Consider the following 25,776-nt stretch of genomic DNA (forward strand, 5'->3'; position numbering starts at 1 on the left):
TATTTCTCAAAAAGTGCCATATTAAGCAAACCTTATGACTTTGCACCACATTTCATGATCTTTACTTTTTTTTTTTTCTACCTGTAGCCGCCTTGCTCACCTCTATTGATCCAGATTCTTGCGTGGTGCAACGCCACTGATCACACACGCTATTATTGATCAACAGTGGCCGTTGCGGGTCGACATGGCGTCCTGTTAGCACCCTCTGGGGGTATCGAGTTTTGTTCTGCCGTGACACTTTAGCACCTTGACAAGGCAAAGGCCACACATGAAAGGGTTTGAGCAACAGAAGAATCAATTCACACCCTGACTGTCATTTACAAAGGCCTCACTGTCTCACCCCTGGTTTCTAAATTTCTAGTCTGGACACTGATTAGTAATTAACTTGGCTTTCATCTTGAAGGCATCTGATGCTGCTTTTGAAGCCTACATGTTCAGATTTCTTTCCGACCTGCTTCATCGCTGCAAAACAGATATGATGAATTGAGGGACTTCTCTGGGTGGAGGGGGTCAAATACAGGTCAAGTTGTGCAGAGATGTATTTATGTGGCTGGTGTCTGACAGGAAAACAACAATAAAGCTTGAGGTTTTTTTTCCCGCACCAATAGTTAATTCCTTATTTTGCCATACAAAGCCCATACAACAAGCACTTGAATTGAGTTGTTAAAAATTAGGAAAGAAATACTGGTGTTTATCCGGTTGTCATGTTGTTGGCACGGCGGCCTGGTTATTGTTTAAGAGTATAAATTCATCCCTTTGATAGTTTATTATATCACAGATATGCTGTTCATTTTATTCATTAGACGTCTGTGAACATGTTTTGCTCTCTAAACAAGTTAAAAAAGTTATTTCAGGCCCGTACGCATATATCAAGAGCAAAACAAAAAGAAAAGAAAGACCAAAAATAGACAACTCTTATCAGTTTTGGAATGGTCATTGCAACCACTGAAAACAATGCCATGGCAAGACGGGAGCTGAGGTTGACCCTAATAATGCGACCAGTCTGTCAAGGAACCAGGAGAACAGGAAGCGTTCCGTACCTCTGTCTTCATGGATAAAGTCATAAAAATGATAAACACAAGTCTCAATTAGGCTCGGTCAGGACAATGTGCTTCACTCCAGTGGGGAGGATCAGGGTTGGGCCAGTAAAAGTGAGGAGATGAAAGAGTCGGCTCTCCCGTGTGGCTGTGACCTGCTTGTTCATTTCACTGAGGAAACCTGGGTTTTCCCTTTTACCCGCTTACTAACGGTGATTCATCATCAGTCAATCAAGACGTTCTATCTATAGTTTTTTCCCCCTCCCTTGTGGTGTTTGAATAAAAAAGTGTGAACACAGACATAGAGAAATGTCACCTCAAAAGCAAGGTGTGTTTAATTAAGCTTTTTTTTTTTATTCAATGCCGTTTCCTGCAATAGGGCTGCAACTAACTATTATTTTCACTATCTATCATTCTGTCAGTTATTTTTCTTGGCTAATGGATTAGTTGACTGGTTCAGAAAATGTCAGAATATGTGGATTGATGTTTCCCAACCAACCCAAAGACTTGGTGGAGCTACAGATAATGACGATTTTACGATGTGAATTTGACATTATTTCAGAAATGGGAGCAAAAACTGCAATGAAGTGAGACAAATACACTCACCGGTTACTTTATTCGGTCGTCAGGACACCCAGTCAAGTGGCAGGAGGGGTAGATGGTGTGGTCTTCTGCTGCTGTAGTCCATCTGCTTCAAGATTTGATGCGTTGTGACATCAAAGATGGTCCCTTGCATCACCTTGAATTTCATGAGAGTGTGGTTATTTTGAGTAACCATAGCCTTTCTATCATGTTTAATCAGTCTGTCCATTCTCCTTTCACCTCTGGCATGAACAATGCATTGTAAACCATAGAGATGGTTGGGCATGAAACCCCCAGTAGAGCTGCAATTTCTGAAATACTCAATTAAAATCACCATTCTTCCCCCATTCTAATGCCATGTGATTGGTTGAGTAGATAAAGATAACCGCATCAACAAAAAGTTAAACAGATGTGCCTAATACATAAATAAAATGTTTAAACTTAAACTAAAATAAAAGCAAACCTAAACTTACCTCTGTATTTAGGTTGATGTTCTGCAGCTTCATCTTTCATCACTATTCTTAACCATCACTCTGTACAAATGAGGAATTATTAATGACCTTTCAGTCCAATAAACTGATATTAAAGTTAAACTGCTGTTTTAGGAAATATGCTGATTCACTTTCTGGCTAAATGTTACATAAGACGTCTGACATCACTTTGGTTAATACTGTATAAACATACACTAAAGCCTTTAGCATACTGGCTAGCTTAGCAGAGAGAAACAACCTGGTTTTAAGACTTGTACAATTCTGAAACTACTTATTAACTTATATTAAAACCAATGTGTATAAAAGGAACAATTTATGTTAGTAAGAGCCAAACTAGTCCACTATGCTCAAGCTGCTAGCTAGCTGCGTGAGCTTTGTTTTTGTCAAAACTTCAACAAGAACTTACTTTAAAACCCGTCTTTCTAAATAACGTGCCTACTTTTCTTTAATGTTTGGAAATGTGTATTTACCATTATTGTACTTTCACTAAGACACCTAACACTGTATGCTTTTGTTGTTTTACAGTAACTTCTCAGCCGCTTGAGTGAAACTACATCACGATGGATGTTCTCAGGAAAGAGACTTTGATTATTTTACTTGTTGCTTCCGTTATATTGTTGGCTGACCCATGGCGGCTTGCAAAACCCAGGGGTCACCACAACTTGTGGTGAAAAGTTTCTAAACATCCTCATGTTAGCATGACTAAAGGCATATTTAAGATTTGTCTTGGACCCGGGCTTCAGTTTTATACAACAGACGAGGGTGAGACAAGAAGATAAGGCGGATGTGCTCATCTTCAAAACAAGAAATTGTTATGTCATTAGGGCATTAGGGTTCGTGGAGAGGGGGGCAGGATGGTGATGGTCAGGGTGACGATATCAGCTTTTGATCAACAGTGAGTGAATGGCCAATAAATACCAGCGGGTAGATTCCCACCTGATTCCCAACAGATCTCTAACAGATGAATGCTTTCAGAACAATGAGACGAGACGGCTTCCTCTGTTACCCCCGCACATCCCAGTGCTACCCTCAAAAACTTTCCCAGCAATCCCCTGAGAGAGAGTGAACCCTATACCTTAAATAAGACGTTATGCAAGTGCTGTATGTAAACTTCACACCGCATGATCTGTCTCTTTTCTTCTTTTTTTTTGCATCAACTGCAAGAATTTGCAGTCTCCAATTTTTGTGACATGGGAAAAAACATGAAAATGACTCTCACATCCTTTTTGTGAATGATTTAACCACATGGCTAATCTCTCATATCTGAAATCTCACACATCTGTGGTGATTTTCAGGTGAGTGAAAGTCAACTAACAAAAATATATCTTTAAAATGCCACAGTTGTGCCACTTTGGAGCCATGTTGCAGCTCTTAGAGCTCTTCATCTCTGAAATTCTTAACCAATATTAACCCTGGTTCTACCTCTCTCCTTGTCTGTAGCTTGTTTAGGTTTAATTTTCTTTACTTTGACCTACTTTCTGTCACTAAAGAGTGGTTACTTGCTGTGTCTATCGCTGTGTTCAGGTGGAACTTGTGAAGTCATCACGACTCCCACGAACATATGCATACAGGACATCCTGAACTCGGCTTAAAACGTACACTATCAGGCCATGAATATGACAGGGAAGTGTTTATCTTATGAGGAAATGTGTCTCATCGCATAAACACATTTCATTTTACTACGATACAGCACTTTGGTTGACTGTTGTTTTTAAATTTGATTGTATTGGAATAAAGTGAATGACCCCATTTAAACACAGCATATTTACAAGTATACAGGGTCTAGTTTAAGACCAAAACAGAGGCTGCAATATTAACACACAAAGGTATGCCATGTCACTCTCTGCTCAAGACACTATAATACAGTGGTTCTCAGTCTTTTATACCACCTGAGAAACTGTTGAGCTCTCACAGTAACACTATCTCCATTATCTCCAACGTTAAAATACAATGGGCTAAATAGGCTGAGAAAAGTCACAAGGTGACTCTAATTATTATTATTTTTTTCAGTTTCTACACACTCAAAATTCCTCAGTATTTCTGATTTTACTTCAAGTACCACACGAGGAAGCTCACGTACAACTGGTGGTTCACATACCACAGTTTGAGAACCATTTGTAAAGTAAAAATCAAATATTGTGATGTAGAATGTAGAACATTCTCGCTCGTTGTCCTCAACAGGCTTCAGCAGTGTTTGACTGACAGCCGATGGCACGTTTGAGACTCTTTATTTTTTCTTTTTTAACCCTGAACAGCGTGATTGACACTGAAACTAAAGGAAAACGTGTGATTTCTATTAACAGGTTCAATCTCTCCTCTTTCCTCTGCTACACACCTGTTATGCGTTCTCCTCCTCATTCTCTCCTCCTCACAAGTCAGAGCAGGTGTTGAGAGGAAGTCAGAGTCTAATCAGACAGTCTAAACAATCACTATCTCACCGCTGACAATGACAGATGTCTCGGCACAGGCTGCGCTGATGCAATGATCTGCAATGATCACCTATGGTAGACAAGAAAAGAAATATAGTGCTTTGATTTTTATTCTTTTATAAAAGATGCAGAGTTTGGAAATGCAGATACTTCTTGTTTACATATTTAAGATGCACTTATTGGTGTTTTTTATGTTTTTCTATAAATATCACTTAAGGCTTTCCATGTCTAAACATTTCTCATTTGTCTATGTAGTCCACTTCTATCAATATTATAATTTTGCAGGGTTTTTTTTGTTTTGTTTTTTTTAAGCAACAAAACAATAATAAAAAAAACAATATAAAGCCTTTTCAGCAGGAACTGCAAACATCGCTGAATGTTTAACGTTGACATTTTCTGCAAGGGATGGTGGAAAACTTTTTTTGTGAATATTTTATATCTTGTTACAGTCGAGCAGGAATGCAGGGAGGTACCTTTTTGATTAAATCATAAGTTTTGGTCCATAAACTGCCAGAAAAAAGTAAAATGGATGAGCAATAGACAAAGAACTGGCATCCAAATGCAGACAATACAACATTACATTATGCTAACTGCAATTATTCATTTTGATCTAGTCTGATAATCAATTAATCAGTTTGAATGTTTTTTTTAATAATTTAAACAAGTTTTACATTGCTAAGCTTCTCAAATGTGAATATTTTCTGGTTTCTTTGCTCCAAAAAAATCATTTCAGTTTGTGGACGAAAGAAGACACTTTAGAACGTCATCATTTCTAGGTTTGATCGATATTTTTCAACGTTTTCTGAAACTGAACACACAAAACAAGTACTTAATTATACTTTAGCTCAAGAAAACTTTTGATTACCGTGACACGTTTCGACCACTTCCTGTGGACTTCCTCAGAAGGGTCACGTGATGTTACATGTGACATGTATAGCTTCCTGTTTTACACAGGTTTGTCAAGCAGCAGGGGATGAGTACGCCCCCTACTGTCTGAACTCCTATGGAAGACCACAGGAAGTCAAGGTCATCAAAAAAACCACGTATTTTTCCTTCTGACCGAACAAAACGAAGACAGCACGAACCTTTCTGCATTGATAAAAGTACGAGTTTCATCGAGAAATTAATGGACAGATTTATCGATAATGAAAATAATTGTTAGTTAACAGACTAATTAAAAGTGTAACACAATTAACCAGAGCCACAGAGGCACCTTCAGACAAAAAGTCCACTTAGAAATGGAAGCAGTCATTATTGTGAATCCACTCAATTAATGTACTAAATGAACAGTGTGATAAAATAAAAAGTCAAAGCTCAGTTACATTTGCTGCTAATTAGCAGGCCATTGTTCAAACTCATAACTCTGCGAGGCTTTGTCCAGTTTTGGGCCTGCTGTGCAGCTTGAGTGGCTCGGGGGATCAATGCAGAGTGCTAACATATATATACCTTCCGTCCCTGTGATTTAAACTAACACCGCAGCCTCGCAGCCCTCGGCACAAAGGAGCCAGCAAACACATTGTGCTATTCCCAAGACAGCCACCCACAGACAAGACTGGCGACCAGCGGCTCAACTGCGTTTCAGAACTCACTTGGAAGGCGGACAGTTTGTGCTGCTACGCCAAGGACAGGAAGTGCTTGCACAGGGACAGGAAGTGCTCACCGCTGCAGTAGCCGAAGCTGGAACTGAGATAATGCCATTGTGTAAGCAAGCCAAGTGACCTCTCCCTGAGCGTAGAGTCCAGAGGCTGGCGTCGAGAGCCCTGGCCCCCACCCAGCCCCAGACTCCCCAGGCACGGGGTGGGGGACCTGGTGGAGGGACATTGGGAGGAATGGAAGCGGGGGTGGTGGCGTGGAGGGCGAGGAGGAGGGGGGGTGCATGAGGCGTGTCACCTCCCACTAGCTCCCCTCCTTTGGGTTGACTCTGAACCTCACCTTGTAGAGGAAATGTGGCTACGACTCCAGACTTTATGACTTCTCCTATCAAAAGCAAGGATTTTTCACTCCCACACACACACACACACACACAGAGATGTCCAAGGCACACTCACACCCACACCCATGTCAACACACGCAGCCTCAGACATACACACACACACACACACACAGGGATTGCAGAGGGAAAACCCTATCAGGTCATCAGCGGTAAAATAGACGATGACAGTATTATGGTCCAGATCCTGTCCCATGCAGTGCTTAAACTGGACCACCATCCAAAACACCCTCCCACCAACCCCCCGAGGGTCAGCCAGTGTACTCTGGAGTCCCAGCTACTATCTGCACAGAGGGCACGAGGAGGTTGCATAAGCATCTGTCATATTTCTGTCAGCCCCCCCTTTTTGACGTGTCGCCGGGACCGTCAACCACCGCGAGACGGGAACGCCGTGAGAAAAAGATGGAGCTGACAGGTCTCGAGGCCTGCAGGCTCTGATAACAGGCCCTGCGGCCTGTGGCACTGATGTTTGGATTTCAGGCCACAAACGGGACGTTAAAGCACCGAGTCGGGCTGCTTTCACCTCTTACCGTGTTATCACAGGGCCGGTCACAAAACAAGGAAACACACTTTCACACGTTTCTGCTGCTCGCACGTGTGTGTGTGCGTCACAAGAGTTTATGCTTAAATGCTCACGGAATTGACGTGAAACAATCCTCAAATCTCAAGTCTCAGAGAGGGATGAAGTTGTTTTAGGTTAAAAACACTAACCTGCCACTTTATTAGGTACACAGGACACCTGATAAAGAGACCATTCTGCTGCTGTAGCCCATTGACCTCAAGATGTGATGTCTTGTGCATCCACTCAGATCATGTTCCTTTGCATTTTTTAGAGAGAACTGATGCTCACTGGATATTTTCTCTTTTCTGGACCTTTTTTTGTAAATCTTAAAGATAGTTTGGTGTGAAAATGCCTGTAGACTCCCACTGACACCAACAACCATGGCACTGCACCTTTTTTAAACTTAAATGCTTTACATTGCTGCCATCCGAGTGTCAGATTTGATATTTCTGTTAAAAAATCAAGTGAGCAGGTGTTCCTAATACAGTAGCCGGTAACTGCATTGTTTTCATACAACAAATTAGACTTATTCAGTCTTTTTTTGGACAATAAACTAAATGATTACACTTAAAATCACTTTACATTTGTATGTGAGTTGATGCAACAAGTAAAGTAACTGGGAATTAAATCCTAACAATATTAAAAATGTTCAAATATATACTTTATTTTATTTCAGTTATAGTCTGGTAATGTAGTATTGTCCTCTTTTTGACAGTTAATGTAATCAGGGGAAAAATGTAATTTAGGGGAATTTAACGCCGTTCATTCAATCAACTAATCAATTAATCAGCTGTTTATTTGGTTCATTACCATCCCAGACCGACGTCTGCTCTGCTACGTGGGTGAAAACAGTGTTTCCACATCAGGAGAAACTCTCGTGACATTTGAAGACAAAGGCGCAAAAGGGTATCACAGCACTCGTTGACATCACTTTTGAGATGGTTGTTTATTTAAACGTTGATTTCTCTCTTTAATCCCCCCCCATTCGGCGCCTTTTGATTTGTGCGGCGCCTCATTAAGGTAACGACCGTGCGTAAAAGTCGCCTTTGGATCCATGCGTAAAAAAACCTGATACTCGGGATTTTGACACGCACAAGCGGCCAATACACACACCGATGATAGGATGCATTGATGTCTGAGCATCAATCACAGTCTAATACAGGAGTGAGACATAAAACTGGACAACTGAGTGAGCTGTGTGTATGAATAAACACTTTCGCTCTTTTTCACTCCAGACGGTGCCAAATGTTTGGAATCCAGTTCAATCTCAGTGTTTTCTGTTAAATTAAATGTGTGAACATGTCTATAAGGGTATCAATTTAATTTATAGTTTTACATGTGGATGAAAGTTCACGGGTGTCTTTTCCCTTGGATGCTCTCAGGATTCCAAAGAAGGGTCGGAGGCGGTGCTGCTCTCAACTTTTTTACACCTTTGTAGCAGTGAACACTCCCACCACATGGTGATTGGCTGCCTGTGAGTTTATAGCTCACCAACCTTCACACTCAGCTCCTTATAGTCGGTACCCTCAGTCTATGCAGCTTCTGTTTGTGGCCAATGGATGCGCATGGTTGTTTTTTCCTACTCCAGCTCGAAATCCAGAACCACCTCAGCTTCACTGTATAAGTTTTTCCACATCCGTGTGAGGTCTGTTCGGAGCGCGGACGGTTGTCGCCTCTTGTGAGCTGCCCGGTGGCTCCTCCAAAAAAAGAAAACCAACTCCCAGCTGGACAGAGATGAGCAGTCCCGATGCGGGTTACGCCAGCGACGATCAGACCCAGGCAAGGTGTACGATGTCAGTCATGATGCCTGGAATGGGACACTGCCAGTGGGCCGACCCTCTCAGTCCTCTCTCGGACACCAAGGTGAAGAGCGAGCCGTGCGCGTCCGGCTCCGGCGCACAGAACCGCGGCAAGAGTGAACCGCGGATCCGACGACCCATGAACGCGTTTATGGTGTGGGCGAAGGATGAGCGCAAGAGACTGGCGCAGCAAAACCCCGACCTGCACAACGCAGAGCTGAGCAAAATGTTGGGTAAGTACTTTTATACTGTATGTGTGCTGCGTATGCCTCATCCATGCAGGTTATTGTCAGGTGTCACGTTTTTTACGCCTTTTCTCAAAGTATTTGAACTGATTCTATTCTTACGTGTAAATGGATGCAGTGGTTGTTTTTGGAAGCAGGTGAAAAGTTACTGTGTCTGAGTTCAGCTGCAGATGTAACCTCAAAAACCTGTCCCTGCCCCCTAAAATGGCAACAAGCTATTTTAGTGAGCATCATCACCACACTGTGACGACATATCGCTGATGTGCTCTCTCCTCTTGACCTGCAGGGAAATCATGGAAGGCGCTTCCTGTCACCGAGAAGCAGCCCTTCGTGGAGGAGGCCGAGCGGCTGCGGGTTCAGCACATGCAGGATCACCCCAACTACAAGTACAGGCCACGGCGGCGGAAGCAGGTGAAGAGGATTAAGAGGCTGGACTCTGGTTTTCTGGTCCACGGCGTGTCCGATCACCAGGCCGCGTCCATATCAGGTGACGGCAGAGTCTGCGTGGAGAGTCTGGGCCTGGGCTACCACGAGCACGGCTTCCAGCTCCCGCCGCAGTCGCTCAGTCACTACCGGGATGCCCAGGCCCTCGGGGGCCCCTCTTATGAGAACTACAGCCTCCCCACGCCTGACACGTCTCCTCTGGACGCCGTGGAGTCAGACTCCATGTTCTTCCCTCCACATTCACAAGAAGACTGCCACATGATACCTTCATACGCGTACCACTCCCAGGCAGCAGAGTACCAGCCCCAGGACACTCACTCTAACTCCATCCTGCACCGACACATCGCCTCGGCCCAAGAGCAGCCGCTTCAACCCCCGAGTCATCCTCCTTCCTACATGGGCTGCCCCAACCCTCTGGCCATGTATTACACACAGCACTGCAGCCCCGGCCATGCTAGCAAACGTCACCCCGGAGGAGCAGGTCAGCTCTCTCCACCTCCAGACTCTCACCCTCACTCTGGCGAGAGCGTGGAGCACATGCAGCACTCCGAGCTGCTGGCAGAGGTGGACCGCAGCGAGTTTGAGCAGTATCTGAGTTCCTCCTCGGCACGTGCGGACATGACAGGCCTGCCTTATGGGCCGCACGAGGCTGGCATGCAAGGACCTGAGAGCCTCATATCATCGGTGCTGTCAGACGCCAGCACAGCTGTGTATTACTGTAGCTACAACAACTCCTAACCTCCCGTCACCCCCCCGCTGCAGGGACACATGATCTGACCTCAGATCTCTGCAGCTAAATTTGAACAAAAAACGTTTATTTTTTTAACTTGTCTTTGACAGAGAAGCCCCCGAGAGATTATGAGATAGTTTTGTAGGAGAAGATGACGTTGTACTGTAAACTGTGTAAGAACAGCTAACAAAGCCGTAGAATCTTTTAACACTGGTTTTAATTTCCACCCTTGAAAAGAATATGAATTGTTTTTGTGATGATAAATATTGTACAGTCACTATTTTAAGGTTTGTGTACATACTGAAGGTGTTTTTATACTTTTTGCACTTCTGAGAAATAAATTGTTTTTTGCAAAAAGACTCCTCATCCTCTCTTGAATTTATTGTTCCTTCCTTTAATAGGGACATCTATGCACTTTAACTTTATTTTAAGGCTTGATTTATTCTCTATATCAAAGGTTGGGTCACTCAAAAAGACAAAGCGAGTGATTCGGTCATGAAAAAATTAAGTACTGGAGCGAAAATTTCACTTTCCACATCACTGTTGACTCATTGTTGGTTCTTTGTTTTTCCTCACTTCCACACGGATTTGAATTGGCTGAATTGGCAGCACCGCGTTGCTCACCTGGAAGCAGGGCGGCGGAGGTTTGTGACCCGACTTCCTGGCTCAAAGAGGGGCTAAGAGGTAATCTCCGTGTGCGTGTTACGTTCGGGGCCTTGTTTTTGCAGCATGAAAAGCAGTTTATGCTCTGGAAATCCTGTCTGTAAATGGTTTAGTCTCCTCTGATTAATGGTGGAAGCCATTAAAACTCATTACTACACCTCTATAAAACAATGCTGACACTTTATTCTGTGTGTGTTTAGCTTGTGTGCCGTGCAAGCTCCGGCTTTAACACAGTAGTGACGTCGGGGGGTTTAATTTCCGTGGGCCGACTGAACGTCTCTGATATATTTAACCAGGAACACAGGACGGTCGCTCGTGTGTAAATCAAAAGTTATCGGGGTGGAAATCTTAAACACAACAAGACACCATCAAGAAACCTTGAAGATAATTCATGGTATTTATAGTTTAAAAAAAGAAAAAAGAGTCCTGCATTATTAATAGAGATTTCCCCCTGTTTTAAAGGGAAGAGGTTCTTCACAGTGAGGTCAATCACCATGACCTTCTGATCCATTTTTAGCATTTCAGGGGAAACGTGCTCCAGAGGTGTATGTATTTATGTGCTTTGTTCATGCTGAATGTTTTTGAAATAATCTCTGATTCGGAGAAGTAGCGTTTGGACCTCAGAGCAAATATTTCTTCTTTCTTCCCACGGTTGTAACAACGACATCCGCACTTGACAAAATAAAAAGAAGTCATTAGCAGGTATTTCTAAAGGTCATTTTCAGTCAGTTTCCTTTGCAAATGTAAATGCAGCGACGTGCGATTTATCTCAAACTCTAATAGTCCCTTAATATCCTTGAAACCTATAGTTTAGTGTAGTGGCATGGAATGTTAAGCCGTTTAAATCAAACACAGCATTTTATATTATTAATTTTTTTGAAGGCTGAAATTAGTCTGCTACATAAACACGACCATGTCAACATATTAAAGGCTTTTTAAGAGGTTTTTTTTCTTATTAATTCTCATCCAAAGAGTCTTTAATACTAACCTCACGTGGGTCCTTATATTTTATATTATTGTCTATCATATTATTACTGTTTTTTTTGCTTTTAGTGTCCATCATCCTGACCTGAAGGGACTACACATACATAAATGACCCCGATGGCTGCAATCCGGCATATTCACATGTTGCCTAATGTCCATTAATGTTCATTAACCCCCAAACAAGTATGTCTGATACGTTGCTGTTGTTGTCTAACTTCCTCAGCAGCACCCAGACTGATTAATGTTCCCTCAGGTCGTGCAGGAGAATGCACTGTAATTGGTGTGAATGTGTCTAAAGTCAGTCTTCACCTGAGTGGCAGGTTTATCCTCCCTGTTGTTACAGCTAATGGCTGCATAACAACAGGCTCAGGCCGCGATCCCTCGGGGCATCAGCTGAGTGGGTGGTTGGGTGGTTGGGTGGGTGTGGAGGGGTCACCTGTCCAGACCCCCCATGTCAGTCTTGATATTATCTCCACGCACTAATTGATCAGGGATAATTGACGAGGAAAAGCTCACTGAGTGTTTTTTGTTTTTAAGTTTCTCTTAGAGGCAAAGGAAGGGGTTGGATTAAAACGAGAACTTTGGGTAAATGCTGTAATAAAATGGCACTGTTACTGTTACTGTTGAGGGAGGACAAAGATATTGGTTTTCTGTGTTTTACTGATGATTTAAATGCAAAAAAAACACCCCTAAATGTCAGGATGTGTGGTACTTACTTATAAAAAGAAGAACAATACATTAACAATTATGTAATCTCTGTTGTTTCCTCACTTAAGTATGTTCCAAAATGTACATTTAAGGAAATTAGGTATAAATAAAAGCATATTATATTGTTTTAATTGTCATTTTGTTTTAGATTTCATGTAATGCAGACCAAACGATAGTACATGAAATACACGTAAAATATATGATGTTTACTCTGTGTTTTATAAATGATATGTACTGTATATATTTTATATTTAATATAAAACATAGAAGATGCTTTATTTATATACTAATTTTGGCTCATCTGACAGCTGCAGAAACACTGGTCCCTTTGATAAGCACAGATTATCAAAACACTTGAAATAAAATATTGTAATATTCAACAGAGCAGGTCATACTTTAACTCGGCATACTGTACATGTGACTATAATCTCTTTGAATCAGTTTGTACAAAAACACAAACATACAAATATAAAGGTTATATACAGTTAAGAGATTTATATGCAACTGCTCTGATGGGGAAATAGATTCGTGTTTCAGTGTTTTATGGATTCATAACACCTACAGTTTGTCTGCATGAAGCAGCAACACAACAAGTTATCTTCAGGTAAAAAGCAAGAAACTGAGACAAAGCAGCGAGTTCACAGCTCCAAGCTCAGGAAACCAGGGCGTGTTTGTGTGTGCGTGTGTGCGCGTGTGTGTGTGTGTGTGCATGTGTGTGTGTGTCCCAGGGCCTCGCTGCCAGCAGTCTGCCATGAGCCACTCAGAGATTACAGCAGCACCGCCGGCTACATTAACACAGCAGCACTTAATCATGGCACTGCGGTAATCTCATCTCAGGTAGCTGCCTTTCACACACACACACTGAGTCAGCTGCAGTTTATGTCATTCAGCCTCCCATACAGGCTGAGCTGTATTTGACTAAGATGCAAACGTAGTCAAAGTGAATGTGTTTTAGTCATTAAAGCTGTGGTTGAATGTACTGTACACTTTGAATAAACAGGGTGTTTAAACAATACAAAATCCTCTCTCTGTGTGTGTGTGAGTGAGCCGCATCCAGGTGCAAGCAATTATCCCATATTGACTTTACTTTCTTTTATTTTGCACTATGTTCAGAAAGTAGAAAGGCAAACAGAACAGGCCTTTTCAGAACACTGGTTTATTCAAGGGCTAAAACAACAATTATAATAATAATAAGTAAGATATTAATTAATGTAAAGAAATGACAAAGTGATTATGCAATATTGCTTATCAATATATTGTTGTTTTCTCTGTTTTGCTTTAAGGATTTTAAATGTCGGTCGGACAAAACATGAATCACTATAATTGTGGGTAAAACCCCTAAATCACAAGCTCCTCAGCATACAAGACAACGACAAAACCACACATAATCTAGTGACTATTCTTTGCATTACTGCCGTGTGAACATGCAGGCCTCGTCTCGTGTTACGATGACAACAGGACACACATGCGTATAAAACAACCTTGAAACATGAATCATTGTTTGAAATGTCTTCATAAATGGCACACACACACACACACACCCACACACAGAGAGAGAGAGAGAGAGAGAGAGATAGACTAGTTAAGGTAAATCTTCCCATGTCCACTTCTAGAGAGACAGCGAGGCTGCGAGGGCCCAAACTGATTAAGTCATTGATAGTAGATTGCAAATGCAGCATGAGAGACAGCTGCAGGAGAGGGTGTGTTCCCTCTCTAAAGCAGGGCTGGTTGCTCATAATCCCAGGCATATGCTGTCCCTCTCTGGCCTGATCGCTTTTATGGTCCCTGCCTGTCACACCAGCGTCCAGTTGTGGTCCCACTATATATAGTTCCACAGATCCAGTCAATCTCCCCTCGGCATTGCGACTCAAAAGTCTCTCTTTTATTCCCCTTCTGATTGCTGTGTTGCTCTTCTCACACTTTCTGTTAAAAATAGTGTGTTGATAAATTGAACAGGTACCACCCCCCCCCCCCCCGCTCACACACACACACTGTGCCACACACAGTTGTCATGTGCTGTGTCAAACTTCACAGGGATTATTCACATATGGCTTTTCTCTTTACTGCACAGCTTCAAAACTATGTTGTCATAATAAAGAGCAACATGATTATAAAGCTTTGGATTGGTTCATCTTTCCCAATTCTGCCGAGATGACCGATCATGAGCACTCAGAGCTTGTAAGTGTATTGTATTATTTCACTGAAAAGGTGTCAGCCAATAAAACACCGACATTCAAGTTATCTCTTCTATGATTCACATTTAAAACTCGCCTCAAAAAACATTTTCCTTCCTATCAGAGAAAAACTAAACATCATAAAATAAGCAATGAAACCAAAAAAAATCATCAAAAAATATATACATACTGTACATATATATATATATATAAGTACATAGATTATCTACAAAACATTGATACAGGGGAGAAGCTGTGTAAAATGATGCATCGGACAACAATATTGTACTGTGCAAGTAATAACATTTTTAATCTACTTAGGGAGAAAGGGGATAATTGAACTCAACAACAAAAATAAAAGGGAATTCATAGTGAATAAAGGTGTAAAATTAGATGCTGATATGAAAAACAGCTGCAGCACAAATAAGTACAATACAGCAGGAACAAAATGTCCATTTTGGTGCCAGATAACATTTTTCAAGCGAGCTGGTGCATTTGTTTGAGTCAGGAATTGACTCAGGGAGCTGAATCAACTCCAGGCCTCTCCTGATCAGCTCTGCTCTCCCTCTCTCTCTCTCCGTTCTTTTGTTTGAATCCCCTCGTGGCATTCAGGACAATTTTTAGCTCATGTCCAGGCGGGTAGTGAGTATAAGATGACTACATCAGCAGTCAGTTTCCTCTCCACTGTGTTTTTCTTTGGGAGGCTAAAAGGTGTTGGCAGAACGCAGCCACACTTTGCTCTCTTTAAGACTCTCGTGTCCTCTTGTTACAGGATTCCCTGTTGGCTCTGGAACGTAATTCGTAGGAAATGTAAGGAAAGTGAGCAACACTGAAGAACAGTGACAAACTTCACCTTCAATTGAGTCAGACGGCATTACCAAGGAAAAGGGAAATTAGCCATTTCTAATTTTTAAACGGGGCACACACATTAGTGTGTACAGAATTCCCACAGCTATAATTCACAGTGTGAGTCAAGCTACAAGCGTCATTGTACGGGCCCTGAACTTACAGGGCACTTCCTGTTGGTGGCGAATGGTCGAAATTTGCCAAAAATTCGATGTTTGCTGTTGCTTCGCCCCTTTGACTTGGCGAGACATTCTGATAACTTTTCATCGTTGACGTTTCTAGTACAAAATTACCCAATTTTTTTATGTTGGTGTGATGAACGTACTCAAACGAGCAAATGCAACTCACCAAAATGGACGCCACATTCAAAATGGCAGACTTCCTGTTGAGTTGAGGCCATGGTCCTAATGGTCTTTGTTGTTCGTCTTGGGCTGTGACTTGTTTCCACCAACGTATTTCACCTTTTGGGGCACTGCTGAGCCATTTCGCACCACTTTTATTTCATTTTTCCCTAATTTTGTAATTTGTTTTGCCAGTTCTGATTTGAGTGCCAATTTTCACCTACATTTAGCGCCTCAAAATGTGATAATTTCTAAAGAAAAATAAACAAATTCCAGGTATCCCTTGCACCACTGTGAGTGCTCTGGTCCTAATAAACATTAATAATCCAGGCAGCTAATGCCTGTGAATGCACCACTTACTACCGCTAAGTAAGGTTAGTGAAATAAAAAGAGTGGACCTGAAAAGTAATGAAAATACTCAACAAATGAAAATAATGGAAAACGGTTGAAATTGTGATCGGACAGTTACAGCAATTACAGCCTTCTAACATGATGGGCGGTGAAATAGCTATAAACAAATTGGATATCAGTTAGTTTTTTGATAAATGGTCAAATAAATAAAGCTATTAAAATTAAAGTAGCTTGTCAAGTATGCAGTAGCACCACCACATAATGTAAAGAAGTGCTAACAATAGCAAATAGTGGGCTAAATGAACTGGGTGATGGACAAATAATTTAAATACTCAGCCAAATTAAAGAATGTAATGCGATAAATAACACTTTAATATAATCTAAACAATTGCAATAGTTATGGGAATGAGTGAAAGTATAGCTGTTAAGGAGGAAAAAGTCAAAAAAGTTAGCTAATAGCATGTAGATAGCGTCTTATGTGTATGTATAATATATGTATATATATATATATTATACATATACAATATATAATCACATTTAATGGACTGCTAACTAAATAATAGTCATAGAAACAAATAAACAGTTGAATGTTGTCTTAACAGTCATAATAGTTCTGGTTGAATAGCTACAGTTATCTTAAACAATGGCTAAAGAATGAATTAGGAGCTTAAGGCAATGGATAAAACTGCTGAAATATTTAAAAATGAATTCTAAAAATAGGTGGATAAAAACATTGAATAGATGTACCACACCAGATTCAGTTGAACAGCTAACAATAAAGATAACTTTATTCATCCCCAAGGGAGGAAAGTGCAGTGTTTTAATCTAATATAATCTAAACACACAAAAGATATAAATGAAGATAAATTAATAATTGAACTGTAAAGGTTAGTCTTACAATAAAAAATACAAGGTGCATTGTAAAAACACAAACAATATGAAAACAACACACTGTCTGTGTGTGATTGTATAGTTATTAAACTTAATAAAAATAGCTGGTAATGTAAAATGGTGGCTAAAAATTGAAAAGGATCATTTTAAACATAAAAAACATCTTAAATTAACCTATAGACAGTTATATGTGTTGAAAGTGCTTGTGGAAGAGTGAATGGCATGACAGAGTGATGCATGCAGTCTGGCAAAAAGACACATTTATGAGCGGCTGTTTTTATTCAATAACAGCAAAAAAAAAAGTGTTTATAGGTAAAGCTCATGAGATAAATGTCGACCATTGTCTGTCTGTGTTTTTGTGAATCTTTCACAGAGCACCTGTCCTCACTTCCTCCTTCTGCTGACTCCTGTTTGCTCCATCCATGAAAGATTGGCTGGGAACATCCTTTATCTGAGAGACTGAGAGGAAACCATGCTCTGTGAAATTCACACCAACAGGCACCATTTTGGGAATCACCGGTAGGACTTCCTAAAAAATAAAAATACATAAAATATGGTCTAAATAAAGGGAGAGAGGGGCCAGAGTGTCATGACCTGGGTCAACTCCCTTTTGTCTGTGTCTGTGTGTGTGTGTGTGCAGCTGACACGTTGTAATTAACAGTACTTCCATTGTTTATTATTTGTCAAAATACGTTAATATATGTTGTTGTTTTTTTTAACCACGATTGCACAACTTTTTGAGAGTTAAAGTAAAATGAAGCTTGGTGACTGACTGTTTAAATGGATCTACACATTATCCCATAATATTTGGTCATGAAGTAAATGGTGATGCATTTTCTATAAACAAATAATTTTATGAACAAACATTTTTGATAAAAATAAATAAATAATAATAATTAAAAATAATAATAATCATTTCCAGTCTCATGTTTTTAGGGAAATCAGGTCAGTACAGTGTCTAGACACTGTTTGGTATTTTTCTTTTTTAACACCACAGTCAGTCTGAGAACCGTCTCTCACACAGGAAGAGTATTTGTGTTCATGTTTTCACAAACTGAACTTCAAACAAATATCAAAAACATTTCCAATGAAACAGCAAACAGTCCACTTCCAGTTCCCCAAAAGTTGACGGTGTGTTCCTCCCTCTGCAGGTCGTGTCTCCTCTTGGGTGGACCCTTGTGTCTCTGTCCTGAGAGAGACAGATACGATCAGGAACACAGTCAAATTTACAAAAATCCACAAATAACTATAAACCTAAGGAAAATATACAATTTTAATGTTTTCTTGATTTGAAAGAAGTCACCTGTACTGCCTCTTGTTGCCACCAGGGGTCAGCTGTGCACAGGACTATATGAGGTTGACTGTCAAATTAAGAGTTAATCCAATATAATTTAGGAATTTCTCATTATTACTCACATAGGAAGGTTTAAGTGAGCGATAGCAGAGGTTCAAGATCAAGATTACTTTGTATTTATCACGGAATTTTTTTTTATCATACATAATATAACATATTATATAACATATCATAGATACAGTGTATATAACAGTATATAACATTCTCATGTGAGTTTTAAAATTTCTCTTTCTATTATAATTATTGATTTACTTTAACTTTTATTGAACAAGGAAATAATAATAATACAATTAATAATAACTATAATAAAACTTCCTGCATTTAATTAAATCCATATAGTATTTACCTAATGGCACTTTATATTCTGAATAAAGGCAAAAGGAGCAGTTATAATCTTTCTAGTCTAACTACAATCTTAATCCTTCGTGTAAAAATATAGTTTTGATGAATCAAAAAGTTGGATTCAATTTACAGCTAATTGAATTTGTCAAAGGCTCCACATAAAAACACAAAATTCATTATTAATACAAACAAAGACTACATTAATAATAACAATTTAAAAAAGGGAAAACCTGTAGTTCAGTTACAAGTAAACAATTCTGTTTAAAAATGTCACAATGCTTTTGTTAGGGAAACTATTCAAATTGGGATTGAAATGGATTGTTTAAATAATTTAAGAATCAATGATTATGTAACATTATATACATATACATATATACATACATATATATATTTCTTATAAAAAGTCCTGCTTATTTTTGGTTACTTTTCAGATTTAATGTAAATTAATGTAACCCTAACTGTTGTGCTGTTTTGCTGTTATATTTATAAAGCAAGAAATGTAATTGTTCTAAATCAATTATTAGAGGTATAAAACAATTCTTGGTAGAGCTAACAAGAATTGTAACTTGTACCTCACGTATGGTTGTGCTCTGTAAATTAGGATTTGCAGGCATAGGTCATTCCGGGGTCGTTAAAGAGTGAAAGGATGAATAAGCATGTGTGAGGCGTCATGCTCTGAGAGGCTGCTGCTGCTGTATCCAGGTGAGGTGGTCGGTCACGCACAGCCTGGTATTTAAAGCTCCAGCTCTGCTTCAGGTGACTGTGGATCAGGAGGTAGAGGTGGTTCAGTTCCCGCCTCCTTCAGTCTGGATGTCAGCTGTTCCTGAACATAGAAGAGTTAAGAGTCAAAAGAAGAAAAAACTACTCCAAAAAAAAGTTGATCTTCTTAAGATTCTTTTTCTGTGTCGAGACCTAATGTCGGCTTATTGGTTTCAAAGAATCATACAGTTCATACTTTATTCATCAAGTTTTTATACAAGATTTAGGAGGTGATCCCTTCATACACAAACTGACTTTCTAGGTGAATCATAAAACACCAAAATGTCACTGAGCAAAAAAGATGAAGTTTAACATTTTGGAATTTTAGTTATTCATTTATTAAATCTTTGTCTTAACTTGCAATGTACAAATGTTGGATTATTTTCTGTTCTAAAGATGCAGGACACATTGAAGTATACACTGGTATAGATGCATATTATTATCTAATATTATTAAACAATCAATATACTGTATTGCTTGTCAGGGCTATGTGTAATAAAAATGGTGCTTTGTCATTAACAGGAACAGAGGTTTGTGCTTTTGTGTCACTGAGGCTGTTTTTATGTTTAATGTTAAACTGTAAACTCACTAGTATTATATTATATGGTGTTTTTAAAAAAAAAAAATGTATTTTCATATTTTGATTTGTTTTATTGCAAAGTGCCTTGTAACTTTATTTTGAAAGGCGCTACCTAAAGGGAATTTAACACAGGATGTGGGTAAAGATTAGATCAATTAATGTAGTCATATTAAAAAAAGTTAAATATGGTTATAACAACGTATGATTTGAATTGCCCTATATGTTTACATTATATTATAATAGCAAATATTCTTAGTCTTCCTCAATGTTCAGTTTTTCTGTTTAAAGTGCAATAATTCAATCAACACAACAATCCTCTCTTTTCTGATTTTTACATATTTTACTCGTCAGTAATTTCATATTTCTGGAAAAACTGGATATGTGTGAATGTCAAAAGTGATGTTTTTGTTTTTCTTATACGACACTAAAGACATTCTATTCTCTTCTGTAAAAGTCGGGTGTGTCACAGCTGCATTAAAGCATCACATATTCCAGAGATGGTGGAGACGAGACACATTTTGAATGAAAACAGTCATGATGTGTTCCAGCATGGAAAAGCAACACAGTCACAAAGTCGTCGTCCGGCATAAACAATGTTAACTACCTGAGTGTGAGACTGATGGAGGTGCTAACCTGTTTTTGAACCCTGAACATCAGGAACACTGATCTTTAACAGCCCACAGAGAGAAGTCAAACAGTGGGCGACGCAGAGTCACCACATCCTTTTGTTGTCGGGTTCAAAGAAAGTCAAGGCCAACTCAATAAGTCTTTATCTTGGCTCTGGTGTAGGTGTGTGTATCAGCTGTGTGTGTCTTTAGGACGTTGTCAGGACCAGTAGTCCTCATGGAGACCAAAACCTGGTCCTAAAAAAGGACTGAGGTTAAGTTAAGGATTAACTGGTAGTTTGTCCAACTGAATGGGGGTCAATGAGAAGAATTAAAGTCTACGTGCACATTCCCGTGTGTATGTCCATTGGTAACGTGTGTGTAGTGTAGTACAGAGTCTGGAAAGTCCATTTGTGTGTTGGTCAGGATGCCAGTGTCTCACACAGGGAGGCCGCCTGTCTCGCCCCCCCTCCCCCCCCCCCGCACTCAGCTCTGTCGCTCACTGACTGATCTTTAATCAGAGGAAGGTTGTCTGATGTGAGCACAGACGGATAAATCACTCCTCACCCACGCTGCTATCTGGGTCGCGCGTAGCCAGGGTGTCCCGTCAGCAGACTGGCCCTCCGCCCGCACCCTTCCAAAGCTAACAGCCATGTGGAATGCAGCCCTTTGGTGAGGAGGACCCTGCCTGCCTCTGCCCTCTGGAGAGGAATAGTCCACATTCTGCACATATCAGTATTTATATTGCCGCTCAGCGGCATCGGTTGTTGATGCACTGTATCCTCACAGGCCACAGATTCACGAGTTGCCGGCTTTGCCACATTAAATTTTATCTGCTGCATGACGTTTACGTACATTATGACAGTTTAATTAAGATGATCAAAGAAACCCAGCTATTTCCAAACTGAAGAATGTTTAAATACTGAAAATAATGTTTGTTTCTAGCACCAAAACCTGAAAAATGCATATTATTTACAAACAGAAATGAGGCAGAACTTAATATTTGAATTTCAAATCAGGCCTCTGCTTATTAACAACTGTAAAGTGAAAGAAAATAATGGAGGAAAACATCTTGCATACCATGTTTACTTAACATCTACTTGTTGACTTTAATCATGATTTACTTTACTAATCATGAATGTTTTACAAGGAGTGGGAGGTAAATTACAAAATTGATCAGTAAAAACGTACATTTTCTTATTTTTACGAACTCTCGCAGTCCAATTTGCAGTACCGTTGCGGCCCACCAGGGATCCGCAGCCCACACTCGTTATACTTATACTTACAAGTATTGCCGGGGGGGAAAAGTAATTTCAATTGTCTTAATGAAGAAAAGCCATCTTAATCATCTTACTAAACCATTTATACTCTTTATCACATTTATTAATACAATTATCCTTATTTTGCACTAAAATAGAAGCAAAGAAATAAAAATAAAGAATATAATAGAATAAAAAAAATAAAGTACATTATTTCAGTTCAATTCAGGTGTTTGGACTGGAATTTAAGTCATAAGTAGCTCAAGCTGTCAAATAAATGAAGAAAGAACATGTTTTTTTTGAAACAGAGGAGTAGAAATAAAGTAGACTGTGAAAAAAGTCTTACCTTTAAGTAAGAAAAGCCAGAATTATCACCTCAGTGTCAGGGTTTATACGAGACGCTCCTGCACTCATGAAACATCTAGATCCCTCGTGTTTTGTCGGACAGGTTTACGTTCGGTCCCCCGAGTCGAAACTAAACATAAAACAGAGGCAGTGCTCAGTTTCTACTCTGCACAGATCTGAAACAAAGTCCAGCAGAACTGAAGCTTTGCTGCAAATCTACGTTCTCTCAAACCACAGCTGAAGACTTTCCTTTTTTTTAACCACAGCCCAATAACTTTCTTTTAACAGGAAGGAATATCATTGTACAACAATTAAACATTAATGAGAACAAAAGCCAGACAACAAAAGGAGTTCATCTATAGTAAACAAATTATAGTGAACAAAAACAACAACTTCTTATAACGATATAGAAAGGATGAACAAAATGGTACATACAGTGTGAAGTTCAGAGTGACTTCTTTTTTCCTCTTATGTTGTTATGAATGTTTCTCTACGGCTTCCATTCAGAGAGAGAAGGACAAGAAAAGTTCCTTACTTCCTCCAAACACCTTTTGAATACTGAATTATTATTTATTTTGTTGTTAATCTCAAGAAATGTCACTATGACTTCTATTTCTATAAATTTTTTATATATATTATTCATTACTGCTATTACTATACGATATTACTATTTAAATTCTCCTTTTTTTTTCTAGATGTTTTTTTGAATTGCCTTGCATAGAAAACTTTACATCACTAAATAGCATTGAAGGTCCACAAACTGAACATGAAATAAATATTAAAACATTCTTCACAAGTGTAAAATGAACTGATTATACGATTGTTTTTAATATATTACCCCAGGATGAGCCTTTCATGTCTTTATCAGAATCATAAACACCATGTTTGTGCAAAAGCCCACAATAACAAAGTAAACATTTGGAGGATAAATGAAGGATAGTTTCGCCAACACACTTAGAAGGTACAGCTGAGGTGAGGAATTATATTCAGCCACTAAAACCACGGTTCTCAAACTGTAGTACGTTTACGTGTAGTATGTGTTAGGCCCTGAGATGGGTCAATGACTGGCAGAAACATTTATTTTGATGCATTGCTTTTTGAGTCACCTTATCCCTTATCTCTCTCTCCTACTGTAGGTGGTATAAAAGGTGGTATAAAAGTTAAGACCTCAGACCTGGATATATCTGACTTTATACTAGTGTCTGCATGTTCCTAACTTCTTATATTAAAGTGTAAATGTATAAAATACCTTGTTTAGATCCCAGCACTGCCGGTTAAGAACCAATGTTTGTCAAAGCAGACATTGCTAAGATCATAACGAGATTAAGAAAAATACAATCATATGAAAACAATCCCCGGGCCGTGAGTCTAATTACAGAGAGAATGGTGGTCAGTTTGAGTGCAGCCTAATTGAATAATGGTCATATCAGTGAACGAGTGGGAGTGTGGAGTGATTTACCGCACAGGGGAGCGTGCTTATCTCTCCTTCTGTCCCATGCAGGAAACACTGGGATGTCACCAGGCAGATTAAACGCTTGGCACAGCTGATGCGGAGTGCTCAAAATGGACGGGGTGGGGAACTCTGACTGCTGTGCGAGGGGTTTCGGAGCAGAGGGGACGGGCGGTGGTGTGACCTTACGAGTCCTGTTTGGCAGCGATTCATTCAAAACCTGGGAATTCCACTGGAAGTTAGAGAGGAGCAGGGGAAGGGGGAGGGGAATTTATAACATCATGTAACCTGAATGGAATTTTAAATAGTAAGCATATTTCTTGCTGGGGTCAGATTTTTTTTTTTACATTCATGACCTCAAACTGGTCACAAAGGAAAAATGGAATGGACTCAGGAATATTTGTGCATATTTGAACATTCCTGGTGGTAGAAAAAGAAGGTTTGTTATGTTCAAATTATTGTCAAATGACCAATGTAGTGGTGTAAGTATAAAATCGAAGAATAAATACATCTGTAATGTTGGGAAACATTTAACATCAGGACATGAAATTCAAATTCAATTCAAATGAATACAGATGAAAACTTAGGATGTAATTACATACAAAACCTTAACAACATGCATTTCAAAAAGCTTCATAAAACTGGCCGCCACAGATTTGCTAAACAGCAAGAAAATCGATTACAAATAGAAAAGAATAGTTATTTTGGCAGATAAAACTAGGCAAACAGAGCAAGGCACTGGGTCACTATAGAGGCCAAATGTCCCGCAGTCACATGGTATTTATTTAAACAGCGTTGGTAGCTCATAACATTTAAAAACTGCCAAAATTGCTGCTTTTTTTAGTACTAGATTAATTTTGAATCATAAATACCTTTTTTATTTTTGAATATATTTGGACTGTATTGTTCCATGTCAACACAGTCACTTTTATTTTGAAATTCTGTAAATGTGTGTACTTTTAAGCTCATACTGTCCACCAGTTTTTCACTTGACTGCCCAGACTAGATGCTTGGAGGCCCTAAGGTCATTTAAGTTGAGACCCCACATTAATCTCTATGTGTTTAGATCCAATGCAGTCTGTTGACATTCCCAGGCTGCACACAGGAAGTGATTTGTTTTATGTCGAGACAGACGGAGTAAACGGCAACATTGTTCTGGTAAAATCAGAAGACTGCAAACAGGTTGTAAAAGTTCAATTCTGCTGCACTTACTGCAGTTTGACGGGATAAACGCATCTCGTCCCCACATCCACCCGTGCTCTACTGCTGTATACACACAAACGCTCCGGCCATGAGGTCTGACAGTCCATTTCCAGATGAAGGCGCAGCCTAAAAATAACATCACATTGTTGCATGTTCACAGCGTCTGAACAGAGGCAGAACAATAACATCAACAGCATTCAAAAACCATCAGAAGTTACGCACGGCGGCTTTAAAGCCAGCTCATGTTTCAGGCTCCTCTGCTTGACTTTTTAATTGTAGTGATTGTGAATGTTCAGAATGACTCGCGGTGCAGCTGCATCACTTATAATTGAATTCCTGACAGCTGCAGTGTCAGGAATTCTGTTATTACAAGGGCTATGAAACACGCAGGGCGATTTTTTTTTCATTTACACGGACTAAAAACATGGTTTCACATCAACACATACTGACGTTATTTTACACCGAGCCTCCCGTGTCGTCCGGCTCTCCTGAGCGAAAGCCGACTGGAGACTCTTTGCCTGTCAAAATGAGGCAATACACACGGTGAGGTGTTTGATGGGAACACAGGCGGACAGATCTGGAGGAGCAGCTGCACGGAGGACACTGGGACAA

General features: G+C 39.8%; 1 protein-coding gene and 1 long non-coding RNA gene across 2 annotated transcripts; one reads left to right on the forward strand and one right to left on the reverse strand.

Annotated features, from left to right (window-relative positions):
* The first annotated feature begins 8,601 nt into the window (after positions 1–8,601).
* Positions 8,602–10,668, forward strand: sox17 (SRY-box transcription factor 17). The gene is made up of 2 exons (XM_058634297.1): positions 8,602–9,123; positions 9,422–10,668. Exons 1-2 carry the CDS (start codon positions 8,826–8,828, stop codon positions 10,315–10,317), a joined length of 1,194 nt encoding a protein of 397 aa, XP_058490280.1. The 5' UTR covers positions 8,602–8,825; the 3' UTR covers positions 10,318–10,668.
* Positions 10,669–17,465: 6,797 nt separating this feature from the next.
* LOC131468128 (uncharacterized) lies at positions 17,466–24,185 on the reverse strand. The gene is made up of 4 exons (XR_009241680.1): positions 23,971–24,185; positions 22,513–22,641; positions 19,536–19,786; positions 17,466–18,456 (listed from the first exon to the last, which is right to left on the reverse strand). It is a non-coding gene; the product is annotated as an uncharacterized LOC131468128 (long non-coding RNA).
* Between the last annotated feature and the right edge of the window lie 1,591 nt (positions 24,186–25,776).

Source organism: Solea solea, chromosome 1 (assembly GCF_958295425.1).
Source record: "Solea solea chromosome 1, fSolSol10.1, whole genome shotgun sequence".
NCBI lineage: Eukaryota > Metazoa > Chordata > Actinopteri > Pleuronectiformes > Soleidae > Solea > Solea solea.